The following is a 21,937-nucleotide window of genomic DNA, read 5'->3' as shown; positions in this document are numbered from 1 at the left end:
AATTAGAATGCCCATGCCGATTTTGTTTAGGGCACAATGAAAAATATTTTAGTCCTACAAGTCAGAGATCCATTTATTCCTTCAAGACTGAAGTTTAGACATTATAACAATAGATTTTTAAAGTTTTAACATCAGTCTGTGAACTATCTTTACAGTTTACTCTAAACCATTTGTTTAGTGACTGAGGTTACAACCACACTGAAAAAAGTGACTAACACCTGGTCCTCACACTTACAACCATGGCAGCATTCCCCACAGTCAAAATTTGGGCATATATATATACTGATCCCAATTGTCGTAAGTCAAGGAATATATATATATCAGTTTGGCAGAACCCGTAGCTAATTTTTTGTTGCCCAGGCCCAGAACAGACTTCTGGAAGCGGCATCCTCAGATTTGAGTGACCACTACTGTACTGAATGTTATAGGTAGTAAGAGGTATACTGGAATTAGCAGCTAAATTTGTAGTATTAAAATATGGGAGACTTTTCACAACAACTTTGGCTTTCGGAGACTTGATCATGGAATATATACCTGTATTGAGTATTCCAAGGTCAGCCTCAGTTGTAACCTTCAAGAAAACCTGAAAGACAGGTGCATGAGAAGATGCTGTGTTGGAAGCAAAGTAAGCGCTGGCATCTTTAGGCATATCCCACCCCCAATGCAACATAAATGAAGAAATCTTGCTCTTCTCATTTTATTTTTAATCAATGTTTTAAAAACTCCAAAAGAGTACAAAATAATCTAAAAAATAGGGTAATAGGAAGAAATATACTAACTATAGTATAAATATAAAGTTAGCATATGATTATACCAACTATCACATCTTTATCCCTCTTATCCCCTTAACCTGGTTATCTTTAGTTTGGTGTCTTCAGATGCGTTAAATTACAACTCCTATCTTCCCACCAAATAGTTCTAATTTAATAGTTATTATTACTATAGCAATACTTGTTATTACAATGCAGAAAAAAATAACTGCCTTATAAAAATGATTTCTACCTCTCCAAAAACACAAACATCTGGCATTCATCCAAAATAGGAAAGCAAGGACTGGACCAAGGTAAAGTGCTTGAATATCTGAAGATTACCAACCTCTTCAAGTGGTGTATCTGAGATCCCAAAACTGCTGAGTCCCACATCAGCCAGGGTTTCCTCCAATTCTCTGAAAAGACTGGAATAGGCTCGTTCTTTAAAATTCTTATTTGGTAGAAGATAGACAAGTTCTTGACCAATACTTTCAATTAACTGTGCCTCTGGAACATGATGGTGGATAATTTCATTCAATTCATTCACGTTACCTAGTTGAGGAAATAAAGTGAATTATTTATAGATCGGTTGTATATTATTAGATCTATAAAAGGAGGTGAGAGAACTTGGTGGTCTTCTGAACTTGATTGCTTGCTTTGCAGATGTGTCGTTATCCAAGTAACTTTGTTAGTGTGAGTGTGGGGTCTATCCAGTGATGGGATTCAAACATGTGAACAACCGGTTCTCTGTGTGGATGCTGTTCCCGGAAGTCCATTCTGGGCCTGGGCAACAAAAAATTAGCTACCGATTCTGCTGAACTGGTGCGAGCTGGCTGAATCCCACCGCTGGGTCTATCTGTTTTTTTACAGTAGCTTGCCTTTCCAGTTCTGGTAGTTTCTTGATTAGGGTATTTTTTCCTGCTCGATTGCAACCCCTCCACCCCTCAGAACTGGTAGGGTAAGTTTCTGCAGACTGTATAAAGAAGGAGCAGACCCCATACTCACTCACATGGATGATGTTATCTAGTTGGGTAATGAAATGTCTGAAAGCAAACAACCAAGCTCAGAGAGCACCAAGGTCTCCACAGTTCTAAGCTATATATATTCTTTCTTATAGGGCAGGGGTAGGCAACCTTGGCTCTTTTATGACTCATGGACTTCAACTCCCAGAATTCCTGAGTCAGCTATCATATCCCATTTTTATAACACTGCCTCTTCTTCTAATAGAACAAAAATCTAAAATCTAAAATGATTGTCTCTTATAGTATGGTTCATCTAGCACAGGGGTAGGCAACCTTGGCTCTTTTATGACTCATGGACTTCAACTCCCAGAATTCCTGAGTCAGCTATTGTACGCATTCTAATAACTATAGAAGTCCTTGATCAAGAGTCATTTGTTCAAAAGCTGGAATTGTGATAATGTTGGGATTACAAAAAGTAGTCCAAAATGACATAATGTGTGTATAATAGAAGCACAAGAATCCTGCTGAACACAAATAGCCTTTTATGCCAGAGGCCTCCAAGGAGAGTTTTATCACGGCCACTCCCCAATGGTTTTTCTAAACATCTTGTCCTCTGAAACTCTATTTACATATTATGCTGAATAACCGCTGATAGACCCATTGTTTGTGAAAGTGAATAAGCCAGTTCCATATTATAACATTGTGCAATGAACATGTGACACAAACCCTGTTCTTACCCTCTAGTTCCTCTTCAACAGTACCCCCTTTGTCCACGAATGCATGGCAGCTGGAGCAGGAACATGAACACTTGGATCCTAGGCTACAGGAGGTCTGAAAGAAGACAATATTATCTGTCTTTTCAGTATGTTCGTATTACAGAATACATATAGTCACACAGTGGGAACATTTCCAGCTTTTTCCTTAATCTTAGGGAAAACATACAGTATCTGCGTGAGCTAAGACTCAGCTCAGGACCCATGAGGTTGCCGATCTAGAATGGCACCTCACTTATAATAAGAGTAGTTTTAATAAATATATATTTATTACAGATAGTCCTCATCTTAAAACCTTTCATTTAATGACTTTTCGAAATTACAACAGTGCTGAAAAAAGGGACTTACATCTGATTCCTCACATTTACAACTGCTGCAGTATCCCCAGAATCAGGTGATCCAGGCTCAGGTGTTTGGCAACCACATATATTTACAACAGTTGCAGCATCCCATTTCCAACAAACTAAGTCAATGAGGGAAGCCAGATTCACTTAACAACTGCAATGATTCGCATAACAGACATGGCAAAAAAAAAAAAGGTTGTAAAATCAGGCATGGCTCACCGAACAACTGCCTTGCTTAGCAGCAGAAATTCTGATCCCAGTTGAGGTCGTAAGTTCGAAGACTGCCTATAGTTGACTTCTACGGAATTGCTACATATTGGCAATGGGGTATTTTATTTAAAGTCCCAAAGAGGAATATATAACCTTCATAAAGGAATAAACTATTCTTAAAAACAATAACAACAAAAACTAAACCAGTATTTTTTTTTAAAAAAAGGAATTAAAAACTTACACACTAGGTAATTTATAAGGCACTCTGATCTTAGAGTAAACTGTTATCCTACAGATTCCTGGTGAACAACACATCTCTTCAATTATTACCTAAAAAAAAAGTGGAGCTGCCCCTTTTGGAATGTTTCATTATTGGTGTCACTGACAAGACTCTGCTTCTGCCTATCAGACTATCAGTCATGATCCTGGAGATGAATAGCTCCTTCTCAGCTGCTTTTAGTTTAGATTAGGTGTTTTGGGGTGAGATGTTTAGGACTAAGCCTTTTATGATATACAGTCTAATGCAGGGGTGCCCAACCTTGGCAACTTTATGACTTGTGGACTTCAATTCCCAGAATTCCCCAGCCCAATCCTGGGAACTGAAGTCCACAAATCTTAAAATTGCCAAGGTTGGACAACCCTGGTGGGTTTGGTAGCTGAGAGGCAAACAGTGCAGGACTAGTACTACTGGTGGCTTCTCCCTTGAGATCAGCTTTAAGAAAATAGGAAGGAAGGATGTTTTATATCCCTTTGCCAAAATTTAGAAATACAGAACGCGCAAACGTTGTCCTGTCCGGAAACATAAGGCCTAGATATAGAACCATGCTATATCTAAATGTTGATGTTTTTTAAAATGTCAATTTCCCTGATGAAATCAACAAAGTCATATCTTTAGATTAAAAGGGGTTGATTAGGGGAAAGAGAATGCAAAGAAAAGCAAGGGAAGGTTACTGACACACAATGAGAATTCAAAACAATCAAATACAACCAGGCTAATCTAACTGAACTAGATATTTATCATATCCTTGAATAAGATACTGAGTTTCAACACATCCAGGCTGTTCACAAGAGGTTTACCCTCCACTTCCACTTCCTCTTCCTCTTCCCCCCGCCTCAGTTCAGAGAATATGGAGGATAATTAAAAGCCATCCTTTGGGGGGGAACAGATTGCCATTTTGCTCATAAAATACCCTGCTCTGAACTCATGAGCCTACCTAGCAAATCAGGATTTGCTAGTGTCTATAAACCACCTTCCTAGTGACTCCTGATGGAATGATAATGGGTTCCATCTCTAGATTCCACTTGTTATGCCACGCTATTAATAGGATTAAAGGGAAGCAACGTTTTGTGGACGTTTTCTGTTAATTCAACTTCCCCGATGCTTTAGGGGGCACTATTGCGCCATATCAAAAACTACAGTGGGTACTTATCGTAAGGCAATCCAAATGAAATTGAATAGGAAACTATAGAAGTGCCTGGGAGGAATGCCTTTGGAGCGGGAATAATGATAATATGGGTACCAACCATGCCTTCCTGGAAGGAGCTTCTTAAGTGGAATCCCACAACTCAGAAAGCCTCCTTACTCAGTAGCCATCCACCTCATTTCTTGAACTTTGAACTGGGCCTGGAAACATACTTGCATCATCTGATTATCTAGTCCCCGTTAGAACATGTGCAGCACAATTTTGGAGTGATTGAAGTTTTTGACCCATCTTCAGATATAAACCCAGACACAAGGTCCTGCAGTTATCCAAACATATTTAGTTTTTAATTATACTGCAGTTATACGGGCAATTAATTCTTTGTCCTTTCAATCTACCAGTTCTGTTACCCACTCTACCCTACTTTTTATGTGACTTACTCTTCCTTTCTCTTTCAACTTAAGTGTATTCCTTCCTGAGCTCCACAGCTTCAGTGTAACTCTTTAGCTATCACTTCCCACCCAACCACTATCAGCCAAGATTCCTCCATCAATGACCTGAATTAGTTATAAAAACAATAACAGTGGGATATGAATAAATACACATTCTATGGCACTTTCATTCTTTTGCTTCGCATTCATTTTTGCCACGGAAATAGCACAGAATGTAGCACAACTGATATTTAAGGGCCAGCCGAGACGTTATTTAGTAATGCCACTTGATTCTTCCCCTGAATAAAATGTATGTACGGTAATTATGATGTCACTCACAATATCTGTATTCACTGTGGGGGCAAATGCTGTTTGCAGAGGATTTGTGCAAAAACGGTGCTAACCACTTACTTCATTCTTTTGACCATTTTCAACACTTTTCATCTTGCGAACCAAGGTGAGATAAAAGCCTGATCCAAAGGAGTTCTTTAAGAAAACAGGTGATCCTGAGCAGTGCAACTTTCCTCGGGAAACGATGGCAATGCGATCTCCAAGGATATCGGCCTCGTCCATGTGATGGGTAGACAGTATGATGGTTCTGCCTGAGTGGAAGCAACAGATCTGTCAAGCATCCTTCGGGCATTCAAACCTGGGATTGATGCAGAGGAGTGTACAGATGTGCACACAGGAACCCTTTATCCTGGCCACTTCATGCTATTTCAAACACGGATAATCTGTCAGGATGAGGATGAGGATGAGGCAGAGAGAAGGATACGCAATGTTTACATCTCCCCATTTTTCAAATATCTACATTAGAAGTGGGCAATCTTTCTGTGCCACAAGGCACAAAATGTTGAGAACATATTGTTGGCAATTGACTTAGGACTGTAATTGACCCTGGAATTACAGTGGTAAGTGATCACATGACTGCACCCAGTTTTATAACCATTTTTACCTAGGATTGCTTTCCCGTGGCTTAAACACCCTATAATATTTGGATTGTACAGAGATCAAGAGAAACAACATTATTTTCTCCTGAAACACAGCAGAAAATGTTTACTGGAAGAATTTGAACATTCCATCTGGATCTGGAAAGGTTTCTGGCTTGCAGAGGTCAATAAAATAAACTTAAAATATTTATCATTCATAAACTAAAAAAGGCAGACTTATCACAATCATACAAAGATCTAAACAGTCACTGTACATCATCTGACAAAAGTCATATGACTGATTTCTAATACAGGCTGTAATTGACATAATGAAAGAAATGAAATTAATATTTTTCTGGCATTTTTCAGCTCAACATGTCTATTACTTTTTCATAATAATCCAGCATTGCTTTTATTAAATGAAATATGATTATCCATTAAATTTATTCATCCAAATAATAGCTTCCCCCATGGCTGAGTACCCAGTTAATAATGAGGAAAGGGTCAAGTGCATCTGTCAAAACACTGCCCATACATAATTAGTTATATCTTAACAGCCTTAAGTTTTAGACTACAAAGGCTTGTCAACCAACAAAGCAAGACAAAATATGTAAAGTTGCATGTTAGAGACAGGTGTTATTTCCCACCTTCCCCCTTTGTCGGAGAATGTGTGTCATCTTGTCATGTTTAGTCACAATAAACAAGCTAATGGCTCCCAGAGAGTTACTCAGTGCATTTGGAAAGATGAAGGGGCATTGACATAACACCATAAAGTCCATGAACTTTATGACTGCTACTTTTTTATTTTAATGGGAATCCTATTTTCAGAAGGAAAATATAATTATTGGTACATAGACAATGAGAGAGAGAGTCAGTTTGATGTCCCTCAGCCCAACCCACCTCAGTTTGCTGTTGTGGAGAAAATAAGAAGAGAAAGTGTGTTGGATATGCTCACTGCTTTTAGTTATGTCATAACAGCCTTAGGTTTTAGACTACAAAGGCTTGTCAACCAATAAAGCAAGACAAAATGTGTAATGTTGCATGTTTAGAGGCAGGTGTTCTTTCCCACCTTCCCCCTTTGTTAGAGAATGTGTGTCATCTTGTCATGAAAGAAAGAAAGAAAGAAAGAAAGAAAGAAAGAAAGAAAGAAAGAAAGGAAGGAAGGAAGGAAGGAAGGAAGGAAGGAAGGAAAGAAAGAGAGAGAGAGAGAAAGAAAGAAAGAAAGAAAGAAAGAAAGAAAGAAAGAAAGAAAGAAAGAAAGAAAGAAAGAAAGAAAGAAGGGAGGGAGGGAGGGAGGGAGAGGGGCTTTTGTGCAGCTGCTGTGGAATACACAACATACACTCAACACAGAATACACGTACACACCCGAACTGTTATCAAATAACTCATGATTTATATAGTGCTATATAAAGTTGTTTTAAAGCCAGAGTTACTTTAAAAAAAATAAAATTACCTGAGCGGTATTTCAGAAGGAGATCCCAAATAGAGCGTCTGGAGTATGGATCCACTCCAGATGTTGGCTCATCTAGAACTACTACTTTTGCTTCACCCACAAAAGCAATGGCAACAGAGAGTTTCCGTTGCATGCCACCTAAATAAAGGAAATAGGGGGAGAAAATTTAAAACATACATTTTTATCCAAGAAAGGGCTACTTTAATAGAGGACAGTTTGCTTTTGGGTAGCACACAAGAGAATTCACATCAAATATTTGAGTCAACTTTACAAAGTCTAGTAGAAACTCAAAGATGGTCATTTATAACATGGGTTAATATGCATAAAAGTTTAAAGCGGAGAAAGTATGCTATACTTCAAGATGCCATATGATTCTTGTTTGGGTTCTACCATCGGACAAACAAAGCATTGCTCTGAAATTGATTTCTTATTTAATATGTGTATTCAACCTTTTTCTTACAAAATGCTCAGAAAGTCTTGCAAAAATAAAGATAGAAATACAGTCTTAATACAGAGCAAGATCAGATTATTGTAGCCATTTGGACAAATTATGGTTCTCCAACTTCTACACCTGACAGGTTTTGAGCCTCCTCATTCCTTTTCTGTGGCAGGCCAATGTCTTCCAGGATCTTTTCCGTTTCCAGTTTTGCCTCTGCTTTGCTTCTTCCTTTCAACCGGGCATAGAACTGAATGTGTTCTGCAACAGTAAGGCTAAGGAAGAAGAAAAACAACATGGTAGATTTAATTGACCAAAGGAAACAAAGAATATTGCATTTGTTGCTTTTCATATTTCTTCAAAAATGTACAAACCCTGGTTTTTCAGGGGCAAAAGAGATAGGCATGCAGTATTGGAAGAAATTTTTCCAAGTGCTTTAATTGTGTGAGGGAGGGAGAGGAGAGGAGAGGAAGGGAGGGGCTTCATTAATTATGAAAGAGGAGAGAACACAATCCATTAGAAATGGTATCTGAGAGTATAGGAAAGCTCTTTGGCAGCTATGGAGAGTCCTTTCATAGGCTGAAAAGCATCTGTCTTGGTCTGTCTAGAGCAGAAGTCAGCAACCTGAAACAGTGAAAGAGCCACTCGGAACCGGTTCCCTCACAAAAGGAAAAACTGGGAGCCGCAAAAAATGTGTGCACATGAACATACATGCGCGCATGCGCAGAACAGGGTTTGACTGAAGAGTGGAGCCAAGGTGAGATATGCACCTACCCTGCATATTTGAATTGATTGGTTGAACTTTTTTACTCCCACTTTTTTGGGGGGGGGATTGCACATGGCAGAAGACTGGGAGCCGCGGGTTGCAGACCTGTGGTCTAGAGTCTAGACAGTTGGAAGGGACCTTGGAGGTCACCTAGTCCAACCCCCTGCTCAGGCAGGAAACCCTATACTATAGGGTTTCCTGCCTGAGCAGGGAGTTGGACTAGGTGACCTCCAAGGTCCCTTCCAATTTATTATTATTATTATTATTATTATTATTATTATTATTATTATTATTATTATTATTATTATTATTATTATCAATTGTTGTTTGTGACATGATTAATAATTGTAACTATGATCCGTGACCTAGTACTTGCTCTTTATATGTACACTGAGAGCTTATGCACTGGAGACAAATTCCTTGTGTGTCCAATAACATTTGGCCAATAAAGAATTCTATTCTATTCTATTCTATTCTATTCTATTCTATTCTATTCTATTCTATTCTATTCTATTCTATTCTATTCTATTCTATTCTATTCTATTCTAAGCAAGCAGTAAACTAAGCAAGCAGTAAAAACAAAGATGCATCATTTCTTAAAAACAATAACTTGAGGGGCATCCATCAGGGGGAGGGGGAGAGGATCAAAATCTGCACCACAGTAGCATGGTGTCACAGTCCAAGCCTTACCTTTTGTAAGTAAACTAATGTCTCACAAATATATAAAAAGGGCAGAACACCTATCATTATCCTGTGCCTGCTATCTTGCAGATTTTGACCTGCCCCTTATATCATGGCACCTTGTAGCATTTTACAGACAAAACCAAGGCTTCTTAGAGAACTTTGAAACACATTTCTATTAGCACTTACTGATTGAACAAGATGTTGTTTTGGGGGCACATGCCTAAACTCTGCTGGATGGAATCGATGTGTGTTTGGATGTCCATTCCATCAATCAATATTGTTCCAGCTGTAGGTGGGAATAAACCTGTAATGATAGACCTAGCCAAAAAAAAAAAAAAACAAGACCACTAAAAGGAACCAAATACTTGAATAAAGAATATTGGATTCATAATTAGTAAACACGATAATAATATAATAATTGCAAATAACAATTAAATTACAGCTATTATATAACATTAATTTCAGATTAATTGGAGACCACAGATGCCATTAACTAGTTCCCTGAGATCTCTGGAGACATTCCAGTGAACACAATACAAAAGTGGATAAATTAGTAAGTTTTTGATTAGACTTTTCATCTCTCTCCCCCCCCCTCTCCCCTTCTCCCTTTCCCTCTTCCTCCCTCTCCCTCCCTCCCTCCCTCCTGGAAAGCAAGGCAATCTTCAAAGCCATCTTCCTACTGGGTGAAGATGATATCCACATAATAAGTTCAAGATGGGATGTGCAAAAAGACCAGTTAATACTAAAGGACTTATAATTAGTTTTTTTTTTAAAATAAAAATACATATTATCTTTTCACCCTGTATTTTTAGGTCCCTGTGTTGAACTAGGGAATTAGTCTGACTTGGGCTTTAAAAAGAGGCAATGGCCTGGCATTAATTGGAAGAACTGGCAAGCAAATACAGACCTGGTTAAACATCTCATTTTTACGATGTTTTTCACTTCTTTAAGCATTTTCATTTCTTTAAGTGCTTTCCAACCTTAAATTCTCCATGGGACTAGGAGTACTTAGCTGTGTAGATGCTTAGCAAAGTCTCCAACTACAAGTCTTATTTTGGAATCCCCGAAGAATGTTTAAAGTTACTTTGTCACCCTCAAATTTTTGAAGAGCTGTCATACCAACGATGGGGAAGATTTATTCAACGTTGCAAAAAAAGATTTTGATCTAAGGCAGACATGTCAAACACAAGGCCCGGGGGCCGGATCCGGCCCGCGAAGTGGTTTCATGTGGCCCGCGAAGCCATCCTGGAAACAGTGAGGAAACGGCCCCCACTGCCTTGGCCCTGGCCCAGAGACCCTCCCCCTGCCAGACACCCTCAGATCTGTCCCACTCCTGCCCAGGCCCCCATAGGCACCCTTGATGCGAACGATGTAGAGCTGGCCACGCCCACCCAGTAGGCCACACACACACTAGCCACGCCCACCCAGTAGGCCATGCCCACCCTGGCCACACCCACCCGGCCCCCTGAGGGCAACCGCAATGCTGATGCGGCCCTCAATGAAATTGAGTTTGACACCCCTGATCTAAGGCAACAGGTTCAAATGACAAGGCAGGATTTTGATAGGACATTGGGAAGAAATGAGCAATTTCAGAGTAGCACAGACTACCTTGGAAGATGGTAAACTATTAGCAAAGACAGATGCTACTTATTAAGGACATTGCACGGGCAGATTTTTCTCTACTGTAATAGCAAGGATAGAGACTAGATGACCTATTTTCATTTCTATGTTCCTATGAAAACTGACAGATGTAGTTTTGCTGCAATGTCCAGTTTTTGCAATGTTGACTTGGCCACAGTATACCAAAATTCCTCCGGAAGAAACCTAGCGGCATTGGGAAATTAAAGCCAAAAAAATGTTTGTCCAGACTCCTGAGAAACAATGCACCTGGAACTCTCATAGGCCCAAAGGCCATATCAACATTGTGATTTCATTGCTTTTTCAGCTTTTCCAGACAAAATACATTTCTTCGAGCACAGGACTTGACCCCAGGAAAATGTTGCTCTTCCAGAGAGACATCTGCTTTTGTTTCTTCTTTTTCATATTTATTAGGCATTTCCTTCTCCCAGGACCTTGCCTATTTTAGAATAATCTTTTTTTCCCTCTTCCTTCAGATTGTAGCTGAAGTGGATAAACTGACTTCATAATTCACAATGTTTCGAGACAGGAGAACAGGATCAACTTATTCCTAGGAACAAAGGTGCTATCTGTATTGAAAAGATTTGTTCCTGGACCTAAATTCCATGTACCTGCATGAACTATCTTTATGCCTATACAAATCTGGAATACATTTGAAAATTTTAATCATCGAGCAATGTGATTAGGCTGCAATATCAAACAGGCACCAAGTCTCTTTGACTACTCTGGCCAGGTTGGGTTCAAAATTTTACATACAAAGAATCCTATCTGTTTCAATTAATTTTACAAAGCGACCAGTATTTATTTCTAGATGAAAATGTCCATTTATATCCTTCAAGCTTTATTTTAAGAGAAAAGACAGAAGACCGTCAAGGTCCCTATTTGCTTTGATGGCAACCTGCCATAAAATGTGGGGAGGAGAAAAAGGAGGATACATGGAGGGGGGATAATAGGAACCATACGCACCAACCAGAGACAATAGTTGAACAATCCAGGACACAGGCATGGGAATGGAATGCGAACGCCTATCAAAGAGGCATCAAACTTAGAACTGTTACCAAAATAACTAATTTGAATACTATTGGACACTAGCAAGATGAGCAAGGGGAAAGGCCTGGGAGAAGGGAAAAATATCGGCTTTACATGGGAATCTTCAGATCTGGCTTTTCCTACACTGTAAACACTTGGCTTTAGTACAGTATACCTTTCGCCACAAATGGACTTGAGGGTCTTTCTTTCCTAAACATCCAAGCTGTGACAGGTCCAACAGTATGTTCAGCAGATCAGATGCCCAAATATTATCATTTGTTGATCTGACATGTGTCTACCATTATTCCTGCCTATTTTGTCCTATGTTCAAAACATTATACATACAATAATGATCTCCAATTTCCCCAACAACACCACTCTAAAATAGAGTCAGATGAAAGATAAGTGGCTTGCAAAAGCCACTTACTTAACTTTCACAGCTGAGGAGCTTCCAATTCTAGTCCAATAACTTAACTGATGGCTTCGTGTCAATCTTTTTTTCTGAAAGCCAGACTGACTTACATAACAGTTGTCTTTCCAGCACCGTTGTGGCCAAGGAAAGCTGTGATTTGGCTCTCGTAGAAGGTAACAGTCATTCCATCCACTGCTGGCTTGGAACAATTGGGATAGATTTTCACCAAATTCTGGATGCTCACACCGGGTTTTAAACCAGAGGGCTCCACTTCAAAATATGGATTTGCTTGAAACAAAGAAAAATCTATTTTAAAAATGAGAGATGAGCTCCATGGTTGCAACTCTTATAGAACTATAAGAGTTGTATATATTAGCAGCAGTGGTCACATTACTTAAGTACAATGAATTACAGATTCTAAAACAGCATATATATATATATATATATATATATATATATATATATATATATATATATATATATATATATATATATATATATATGTGTGTGTGTGTGTGTGTGTGTGTGTGTGTGTGTGTGTGTGTGTGTGTATCACTAGAAGGTACTTTTAGATAAAACTTCAGAACTTCAGAAGTGGGATTAATATTAAAAATAATGGGTTGGTTTCCACACAGAATTTTAAAAAAGAGGCTATATTACTTAATTGCCAATCTTTAGAAAATTATAGGGTAATTTCATTTAGTGAAATTTTCCTTTTGTCAATGCAAACAAATTTCTACAGCTAATATATGGAAAACAGGATTGCCTCTATCACAGGGAAAACAAAGTTGCCTCAGTCAGCAGGTTTATGGACACAATTAGAGAAATTATGAAAGCGCAGTTGTTAAGTTATAGAGAGTGACTAGGCATTGGAGTTTTTTCCCCCAATATCGTGAAATTGCTTCACAGCAAGATGGCCGGCAAATAAATTAAATAATAAACCTCAATGCATAAATAAAGCTATGCAGCAATGTAGAAAGAAACATGTCGAGTTTGAACTGGATTAAGCAATTGCAAATGAATAATGGGCCATTTAACTACAGCCTCTTCATAGAGCAATTTAAAGGGGACACTATGCTGCATCAGTCTTTGAAGAAAGCAGGGGTGATCTGCAACAATCTAAGAACTTGGCATAAAAACAAGACATCTGTCCAGATGGATTTTCTTCTTTCTACAAAAGGGACTGCGTGAAAGCTCTGTAGTTTAAAATAACACTTTCCTTTTTGTCTTACTGAGAGAAAACCGTTGTTGTTCAGCAGGGTAGACCAAGGCTATGCTTTGCCTTTTGTCCCACTTCATCTTGGCTGTCCAAATGCTGAGCTCATAAAAGTGTTCTTTTGAATGTCACCCTGGGAAGTATTTTATTTTATTCAGAGCCAAAAAAATTGACTTTAAAGTAAATAATCTTCTTGGGTATATGTGAAGATGTAAATTGGTTATCCAAATTACCTCATGATTTGTAGCAAATTTTTGTAAAGGTTGTATGAGCATCAGAAGAGTCTAGAGATGCTACATCTAAGGATGTCCTACTCTACTGCTGAGCCCTTTCATTGACTCTTGCACTTTTATAACACAAAAAGCTATTTGAAGTTAAGGTCCAAGGGGATAGAATGGTCCAGGGGATGATGGAGGATGGCATATATACTATTGTTTCATAACAATGCAGTTAAAAGAGAAAGAATAGCAAAAATGATGGATTATCTATTTTTCAAGAAATAGACATTAGATGTTGAGGAGCACAGTCCAAAAGAAACTTCCAGATGTCAGAGGAAAGCATCAGCACCTTTCCCCCCCACAAAAAAAGTTTGAACAAAGAGTAGGGATTTCAATATAGCTTCAGATATAGAATTTACATTTATGTGAGGAGGAACTATGGGGCAAATTAGCAATTAGGACTGCTTTCAAATGAGACCTATGCTAATGCAATCCACTGTCCTGTTTCTTCTAACAGACATGTGATCACCCCTCTGTGCAAAAGGCAAATGGATTATCTTGTAGAAATAATTAAAGGACTAGTATTAAAATAATTTCATACTACCTATTTAATATCTGTCAAAATAATTAAGGCAAATTAAATCAAGATTTGTAACATAAATAATTTAATATCTCAATGCATAATCTCATATTAAGCTACTAGGTTATTTGCTTGGTTTTGGCTTACATTATGATGATTAATCACCATGACTAATGCAACAACAATAATTAAAACAAGTATTAGTTTGGCATGAAATTGCACTTTGCCAGTCCCTCTTTGTCCCACTAGTAGGTATTGTGCTGAATGCATCATAAATAACGTTGAAATTTCAGCAAAATTGCATGGAGCAAATGCAACAGAATAATTCAGTTTTATCAGTCATCTGTATCGATCACTTAATATACGTTAATAGTATACCTACATAAGATCCTATGTAGTTTAATGTGTATGTGTGTATAAATAAAATTCTCTAGGATTCTGCTTTTTTCAGTCTCAATAGAGGAAAATAAACAGATAAGCAAGTCAGAGAAATTTAAATGACAATATTTTTTCAGATCTCACTGAATATTTTCAGAAATTCCTTTATCGCACAAACTGTTTACAGCTCTAGGTTGAAAAAGGACAATATGAAATATTTATACCAAGGGCAAAGTAGGCCAGCTTCTGTAGCATTTTCAGAACTTGCAAGACCTTTGGAATTGATAAGAAGGTGCTAAGAGGAGATTAGGTAAAATGATCTTTGCTTTCAGACAGGGCAGATTGTTTATCCATCATCACAACTGAGATCCTGATGAACCAAAATGGATCTGGTTTATTTCAAGTCTTTCAAAGAGATTCTTCTTTGCTTGTCAAGCGTTGGATTGACCATCTTGTCACCAAGCTAAATCAGAACACCCTGAGTCATAAGCAAGGGCACACAAACCTTAAAGTTTATAATTGTAATTTCAATTTAAAGTAGAAATATACCCATGGCCCCAACCATGTCTACTGATATAGGCTGCATACAGATTTAAATTATTATGATGGTAACACAGGAAACCAGATGTTTAGACTGGGATACATATATATATATAGTGTGTGTGTGTGTGTATGTGTACATATATATGTGTGTGTGTGTATATATATATATGTGTGTGTGTGTGTATGTGTGTGTGTATGTGTGTGTATATGTGTATAAAATTTTTGTTTGCATAATCAGCCAGATGTTTAGACTGGATTATTTATTCAGCAGTATTTACCCATTGACACAATTGCCTACATCCAATAAATGCATAACAAAAATAATAATACAATAATTACTAATAATAGATAATCTTTTGAACATTTAAAGCAGGACTATGAATGCTGAGCTACTCACTAAATGGAAGAAATGATTCAGTTTTACAACCTACAGACTTTTATTACTAAAATTTATTTTCAAACCAGCTATCATCATTTTCAAAAACGTGGTCCTTTTTTCTTCCCATGCTTATACTACGTATTTTTTTTTTTAAAAATGATAAAAATAAGTAGTATGAGCATGGGAAGAAAAAAAGCACTCCCCCCACCCCGTCAGATGTAGCCAAGACCAGGAAAACTTTATTATGTGTTTCTTTCCACAATACAAAATGGCCTAGAGATATTTTCGTGCTCATAGAATTGTTTTTTTTAAAAAAAATTGGCTTGCTAACAAATATGAACTACTGAGTAATAATCTTTTTGGTGCTTGATTTGACCCTTCCACCATGCTATTTTTTTAAAAAAAAAACCTCTATTTTTCCATCACTGCCTGCAGCTATTCACACAACACAGAGTAACAAAAGGGCTAGCAAGAAAGAAATACATTAAAGTTTATGTAATGGAAATTGAGTTGTGATTATTACACTTTTCTCTCTTCTTACTAGGAATGTGGTCTTTGTCTTTTGCCTCTGTCGTCTCACGTTTCCACTGCTCCTTGCGCTCTTCTTTTCCTTTGTGTTTACATTTCTTTTCTTCACCATCCTCCTGCCTCAGGCTGTCAGTCTTGTTTCCTCCCACGACAGTCTCAGCAGCCGTGCTTTTTCTCACCTCTTCATCTTCAGCCTTTATGTTCGCGATGCCTTCTTTCTGTGGATCTTTTCCCAGGTTAATTAAGCATCAAGTTATTTAAAGGTAACCAAAGCCAAGGACTAAGGAGAAACTTCCTGACAGTTAGAACAACTAATCAGTGGAACAACCTGCCTCCAGAAGTGGTGAATGCTCTAACTGTAGTTTTTAAGAAGAGACTGGACAACCATTTGTCTGAAATGGTATAGGGCAGGGGTCTTCAAACTCGGCCCTTTTATGACTCGTGGACTTCAACTCCCAAAAGCATGCCTGGCTGAGGAATTCTGGGAGTTGAAGTCCACGAGTCATAAAAGGGCCGAGTTTGAAGACCTCCGGTATAGGGTTTCCTGCCTTAGCAGGGGGTTGGACTAGATGACCTCCAAGGTCCCTTCCAACTTATTATTATTATTATTATTATTATTATTATTATTATTATTATTATTATTAATAAAAATCAACTGGTTTTTACATTTAATTAAGAAGACTTTAACATATTACACAGTTTAAAGAAACAAAATCAAATAAAACTAAAACATGCATGAAACATACTAAAACCTTGCACGCTTGAGGCCTTTATTTTATTTATTTGTCGCATCTCCTTTAAAGTCTACCGCTGAAAACTGATGGCATCCCTCAGCAGGTATCCCTTTGGGGGTGGGATACAGATAGTCCTCAACTTACCAGGTGAGACGTTTGTTGAGTTCTGCCCCAATTTATGATCTTTCTTGCCACAGTTGTTAAGTGAATCATTGCAAATTGTTAATTTAGTAACGCCATTGTTAAGTGAGTCTGGTTTCCCCATTGACTTTGCTTTCAGAAGGTCACAAAAGATGATCACATGATCCCGGGACACTGCAACCGTCATAAATATGAGTCGGTTGCCAAGCGTCGGAATTTTGATTACATGACCATGGGGAGGCTGCAATGGTCTTGTGAAAAATAGTCATACGTCACTTTTTTTCAATGATGTTGTAACTTTGAACGTCACTAAATGAACTGTTGTAAATTGAGGACTACCTGTATAGTGCAAGTCCTATAATTTAGCAGGGATTAGTGACAACCTTCTGACTTTCCTACCAGTACAGAAAAGATTCTATCTCAGATACTGTACATACCAAACTAACTTCTGTGTAATTAAGTAAACCATGCTCAGATTAATATTTAGGAAGATATTCTTTAATGCTAGGAAATGGGAGTGGGAAATAAAAGTGAGAATCAGCAATAATTGGTATCTAAAGACCAGACCATCCAACAATCTAGACAGTACATTTTGTTCTACCTGAGTTTTCCACCACTTTTCAAGGGCAGGATACATTAACTATGTTTTTAGTCCACCTTGTAGTGCCAATCATAAAGAGAGTAAAAAAACCCAGCAACGCTTCTAAGTAATTAGCTAAGAAATAACATTACTTCATCAATGTCTCAAAGGGTCTTGCCTAAATTATTTTCAGTAATTTATAGTGTGGCAATATATATTTAATAGGCACATAAAAAGCAAAGCTAGCTGCTTGGGATGCTGAAGCAACACCAAATCCTCATTATGGAAATATCATTTTAAAAGGTTACAAAAACTTGGCAGGGTTGAGATCTGCAGAGAATATCCACTGCTTTTGTCATTCTTGCATGTCCAGTATATGTTTGGTAGGAAAACAATCAGGTGAGAATGCAATAAAATAAAAATTCCTTTGAAAAGGAAAAACTGTTCTGTTCCAGCCTATGACTGGTCCTGTTTGAATGTCAGGGACAACCCCTTTTTATAGTCAACAGGCTGGAAAAAAACCAAACCAAATGTATTTACAAAGAAACCAAAAGTTCAAACAAGAGTTAAACAGGAATAACAGACCAGGACTCTAGCAGAAGATCTTCAAACGGTTGCCTTCAGCAACCAGCACCTCCCACACCTTCCCCTTTTATTAGCAGTCCCAAGGTGTGGCTTCTCATTGCCTTCTCCTCCTCTCACCGAGTTGCCTCATTGACTTTCTCTGTTCTGCTCTGCTGGATTGCCTCCTGCTCCTAGCGTCCCTGAATAGATCCAGCTGTGAATCATCTACGTCCAATACCTCGTGCTCACATGGCTGAGTCTGATGAGGAACATGACGGGAGGGCCAAGGTGAGAGTCCTGCAGTGCATCAGAGCCTCCCTCTGACACCAAAGGCTCTCCAAACCCCTCCTCCTCCTCCTCTTCAGAATCATCAGACTCAGCTGCTGGTACCACAGGCTGACGCTGAATCACAACAAAAACAGTGCTGCCTCTTTCTATCTGATCCTAACGTGTATAAAGACTGGGAAAACACTGAGGAAAGAGGTTTCACTGTTTGCAGGGAGGATTAGCTCTCGGCTGGTCTAGAAGTATCTTTCATCTGCTAAGAATTGGATGCAAATAGCCCAGAGGGTCTGCCGAAGTACAACGTAAGAGTGATGAGCAGAATGGCCATATGAAGAACAAATATTGTCTCACCTGTTCTGTGATACAGCAGCTCCCAAAATGCTTGTGCATTTTTCCAGGCGCTGAAATAATGTCAGATTTTTCTTAATAAAAATATACTCGTTACGTTTAACTGAGAGCAGGAACAGAGTTTTATGCATGGGATGTAAATGAGCTATTCTTGGACATCTCAATGGACTGAAAAAGTACTGTGATTATTTGGTGGAGAGATAAGCTGGATTGCATCTCTGTCAAGGAGTTTGCAGCCAGACCATCCATCTAACCTGAACAGCTGTCCTCCCATCTGTTCCTGACAAGAATGGCAACTTTAACGGGACTAGGGTAACTGTGCTGCAGAAATGTGGATGGTTACTAAATGGAAGCAAAGATAGATAGAAAACCCTAAACTGCTGCTACAGTTCAGGCGCAGTAGTCCTTAACTGATCATATGCTTAACTTCATATTTTTTTCTTTCTCTTCTTCTTTTCCCCTTCTATGTCAGGTCTTTTATTATTAACTAAAATGGCACAAAATAATTATTTGATCTTAATAATATTACCCACGTGGATTTTTATTTCTTTTTAAATGAAACATTTTTATTGGGGCTTTAAAAAAAATGATATCCTATCCAAAGATCATTTCTGCACAGGATGAAAAATTGTTGGCAGAATGTCACATACCAGTGGTGGCGAACCTTTTAGAGACCGAGTGGCCAAACTGCAACCCAAAACCCACTTATTTATCACCCAGTGCCAGGTGGGCATGGCTTAGTGGGTGGGCGTGGCTGTGATGGTCATGGCAGATTGGGTGGGTGTGGCCAAGGTGGGCATGGTCATCTCAATGTTGCTTGTGGGAAGAGACACCTGTGGGGGTGGGGGGTGGGCAGGGTTGAGGGAGATCCACAGGGTCCCTGGGAGGTGGGGCGGTAGGCAGGAGGTTCATCCTGCAGGGTGAGGCAAGGCAGGACAGGGGTGCTATTGCCATGGGGCAAGGCAAGGGCTGGGGCGGCTGCTGCCTGATACCATCAGCCCCCGCATACAGAGGCCAGCGAGTGCATGGGGGCCGACGGTGTCCATCATCAGCCACAGCCTGCCGGCTTCTCGACCAGCAGTTCAAAGAAGCCACCTCTGAGCTGGATTGATGGCCGACAGCTGAGGAGGCGATGCAGTGGGTCATGCCTGGGAGAAGGAGAACATGTGAGGAGGCCAGGAGGGACAGGATGGAGGGAAACCAAACGTGCCGGGATGCATCCGGCCACGTGGGACCTCAGTGAGTTAGCAGGTGCTGGTTGAAGAGGGACAGTTGCCATCTCCAGGGCATGGCACGCATGCCCACAGAGAGGTCTCTGATTGCCGCCTCTGGCACATGTGCCATAGGTTTGCCACCACTGTCACATATTACCTTTTGCTGCTAACAAATCCAGAAATGTCTTATTTACAAATTGTTTTTATGCAGCTCCATGTAGGAAATGCCTAACCTTTGAAGCTGCTTTCAGCACAGCCCTTTGTTGCAAGCCTACTCTTTGTCCCCACCTTGTCGTGTTTTAGGAAAGCCATTAAAACCTGGCTTTAAAAAAAATCCTGGGAGAAAATGTAGTGTGAGGTTCGATTAGACTCTCCACCCTGAATTGTGTTTGGTTGTTTTTGTTTCAGGTGGCCTCACTCTCTTCTATAAAAGTAGTAGTAGAATTAGTAGAAGTTGTTGTAGGTAAGTTATACAAAACTCGATTTCATGATAGTTGTTGAAAACATAGTGACAGTAGATCTTCCCATGTATGTTTTATGTTCTACTTGTGATTGCATATTTGTTCTATTGTGTTCATGTTATAAGGTGCGCAGGTTCAAGCTGAAGTCAAGCGGCATCTAATTTGAAATAGATTTTAAAAACTGCCATACAGCTCAAAATGAGCATGACTTATGTTTTCAGTACTTGGCTTAATGCCAAGACATGAACTGCAAATAGCCAACCTGTCAGTTGAGCTAATGTAGCTCCTATGTTGAAAATGTGTGGAAATTTTGGTTCATCTCTGAGGTGTGGGGGGAAAATGTCAGAAGGTTCTTAAGATGCTAAAATTTCTGTTTCTGGCTAGCCTGGTACCAGTCGAATTAAGATCTAAGTCATGCTCACTAATTCAGCATTTGTCACAACAGTCCATAATGGTCAACTATTTCCAGACAAATCAAAAGGAAAAGCGTGATTTGCAGGCTCCTTGTTTATTTCAGCAGAATTTAGAAAGATTTGAGACAGAAGACTGACTCATTATCCAGCAGCCACTCAAGAGTTCAAAGCCACCTGCAAATGTTCCCACTAGATGCCTGCATCTAATCTTTTTTATGACTTCCAGAAATGAAGGCAAGTGTGCATTCACTTCTTAATGAGTCAGTGGCTCAAAATATTTCTGAACATCAGTTTTCCGCATAACTCACCATTGGCAGTTGTTGCTTCCTCACTCTTCCCAAACCAATAAGATCGCTGCAAAGGGAAATTCCACGACCGAGGAATTCCATAGTCTCCTGAAATAAAAACAGGTTGGTTGGTTGGTTGGTTGCAGAAGCTTCTTTCCATTTTGCTCTAGGGAGAACTCAGCAATGCAAATCATACAGTTAAATAATTATTTGATGTGTCGTTAGCATCAAACAGTGTTCACATTACAACTTTCAACAAAACATTCCCATTCCCAAAGTACTCCCAGAACCCAAGACCAATTGCAGTCCCTGAGGGGTGCTTTTTTCCCCATAAGAAGAAGAGAAGAATACATGCATTTAAATGTGGTTCAAGATTATATTTATTTCTGAAATGTATACTCTAATTAAAAATGAGACCTATGCAGTCTTTAATAAATAGGATCTAAATTCCAGAAACCCTAAGGCAAACTGTGGAATAAGGATTTCCCAGTTCACTTTATTAGTTTTTGCCTCCTGATGTCCTTTAGATCAGAGGTCCCCAACCTTTTGGGCACCAGGAACCACTTCCATGGAGAGAGGTTTTTCCACGGACCAGAGGGGGCGTGGTTTTGTGTGCTGCCTGCCTCTCATGGATGGGGCTTTGCTTGTTTGTGCGGACCAGTTGCTGGCATGCCGCAGCCTGGTACCAGTCCATAGACCGGGGGTTGGGGACCCCTGCTTTAGATATCATGAATTTGTAATTCTTCAGCCAGTGCGGGGAGTCCTTATCTTACAACCATAATTGAGCCCAAAATTTCTGTTGCTGATTTCCGTTGTTAATTTTGCCCTGTT

At 39.1% G+C, this 21,937-nt stretch overlaps 1 protein-coding gene across 1 annotated transcript in view; it reads right to left on the bottom strand.

Moving 5' to 3' along the window:
• Positions 1 to 21,937, bottom strand: part of ABCA4 (ATP binding cassette subfamily A member 4) — a gene marked incomplete at its 5' end in the record, with an annotated part of 116,519 nt that overhangs the window by 37,837 nt on the left and 56,745 nt on the right. Inside the window, 10 exons of the mRNA XM_083360249.1 lie at positions 535 to 583; positions 1,096 to 1,301; positions 2,449 to 2,542; positions 5,302 to 5,492; positions 7,273 to 7,410; positions 7,844 to 7,983; positions 9,345 to 9,476; positions 12,348 to 12,525; positions 16,093 to 16,305; positions 21,128 to 21,214. Of these exons, the coding sequence (XP_083216375.1) occupies positions 535 to 583; positions 1,096 to 1,301; positions 2,449 to 2,542; positions 5,302 to 5,492; positions 7,273 to 7,410; positions 7,844 to 7,983; positions 9,345 to 9,476; positions 12,348 to 12,525; positions 16,093 to 16,305; positions 21,128 to 21,214 (1,428 nt within the window). The remainder of the gene's footprint in view (positions 1 to 534; positions 584 to 1,095; positions 1,302 to 2,448; positions 2,543 to 5,301; positions 5,493 to 7,272; positions 7,411 to 7,843; positions 7,984 to 9,344; positions 9,477 to 12,347; positions 12,526 to 16,092; positions 16,306 to 21,127; positions 21,215 to 21,937) is intronic.

This window comes from Vipera ursinii (assembly GCF_947247035.1).
Source record: "Vipera ursinii genome assembly, chromosome: 3".
Classification (NCBI taxonomy): Eukaryota; Metazoa; Chordata; class Lepidosauria; order Squamata; family Viperidae; genus Vipera; species Vipera ursinii.
Note: the sequence above shows the minus strand (reverse complement) of the source record. Positions and strands in the feature narration are given on the sequence as shown.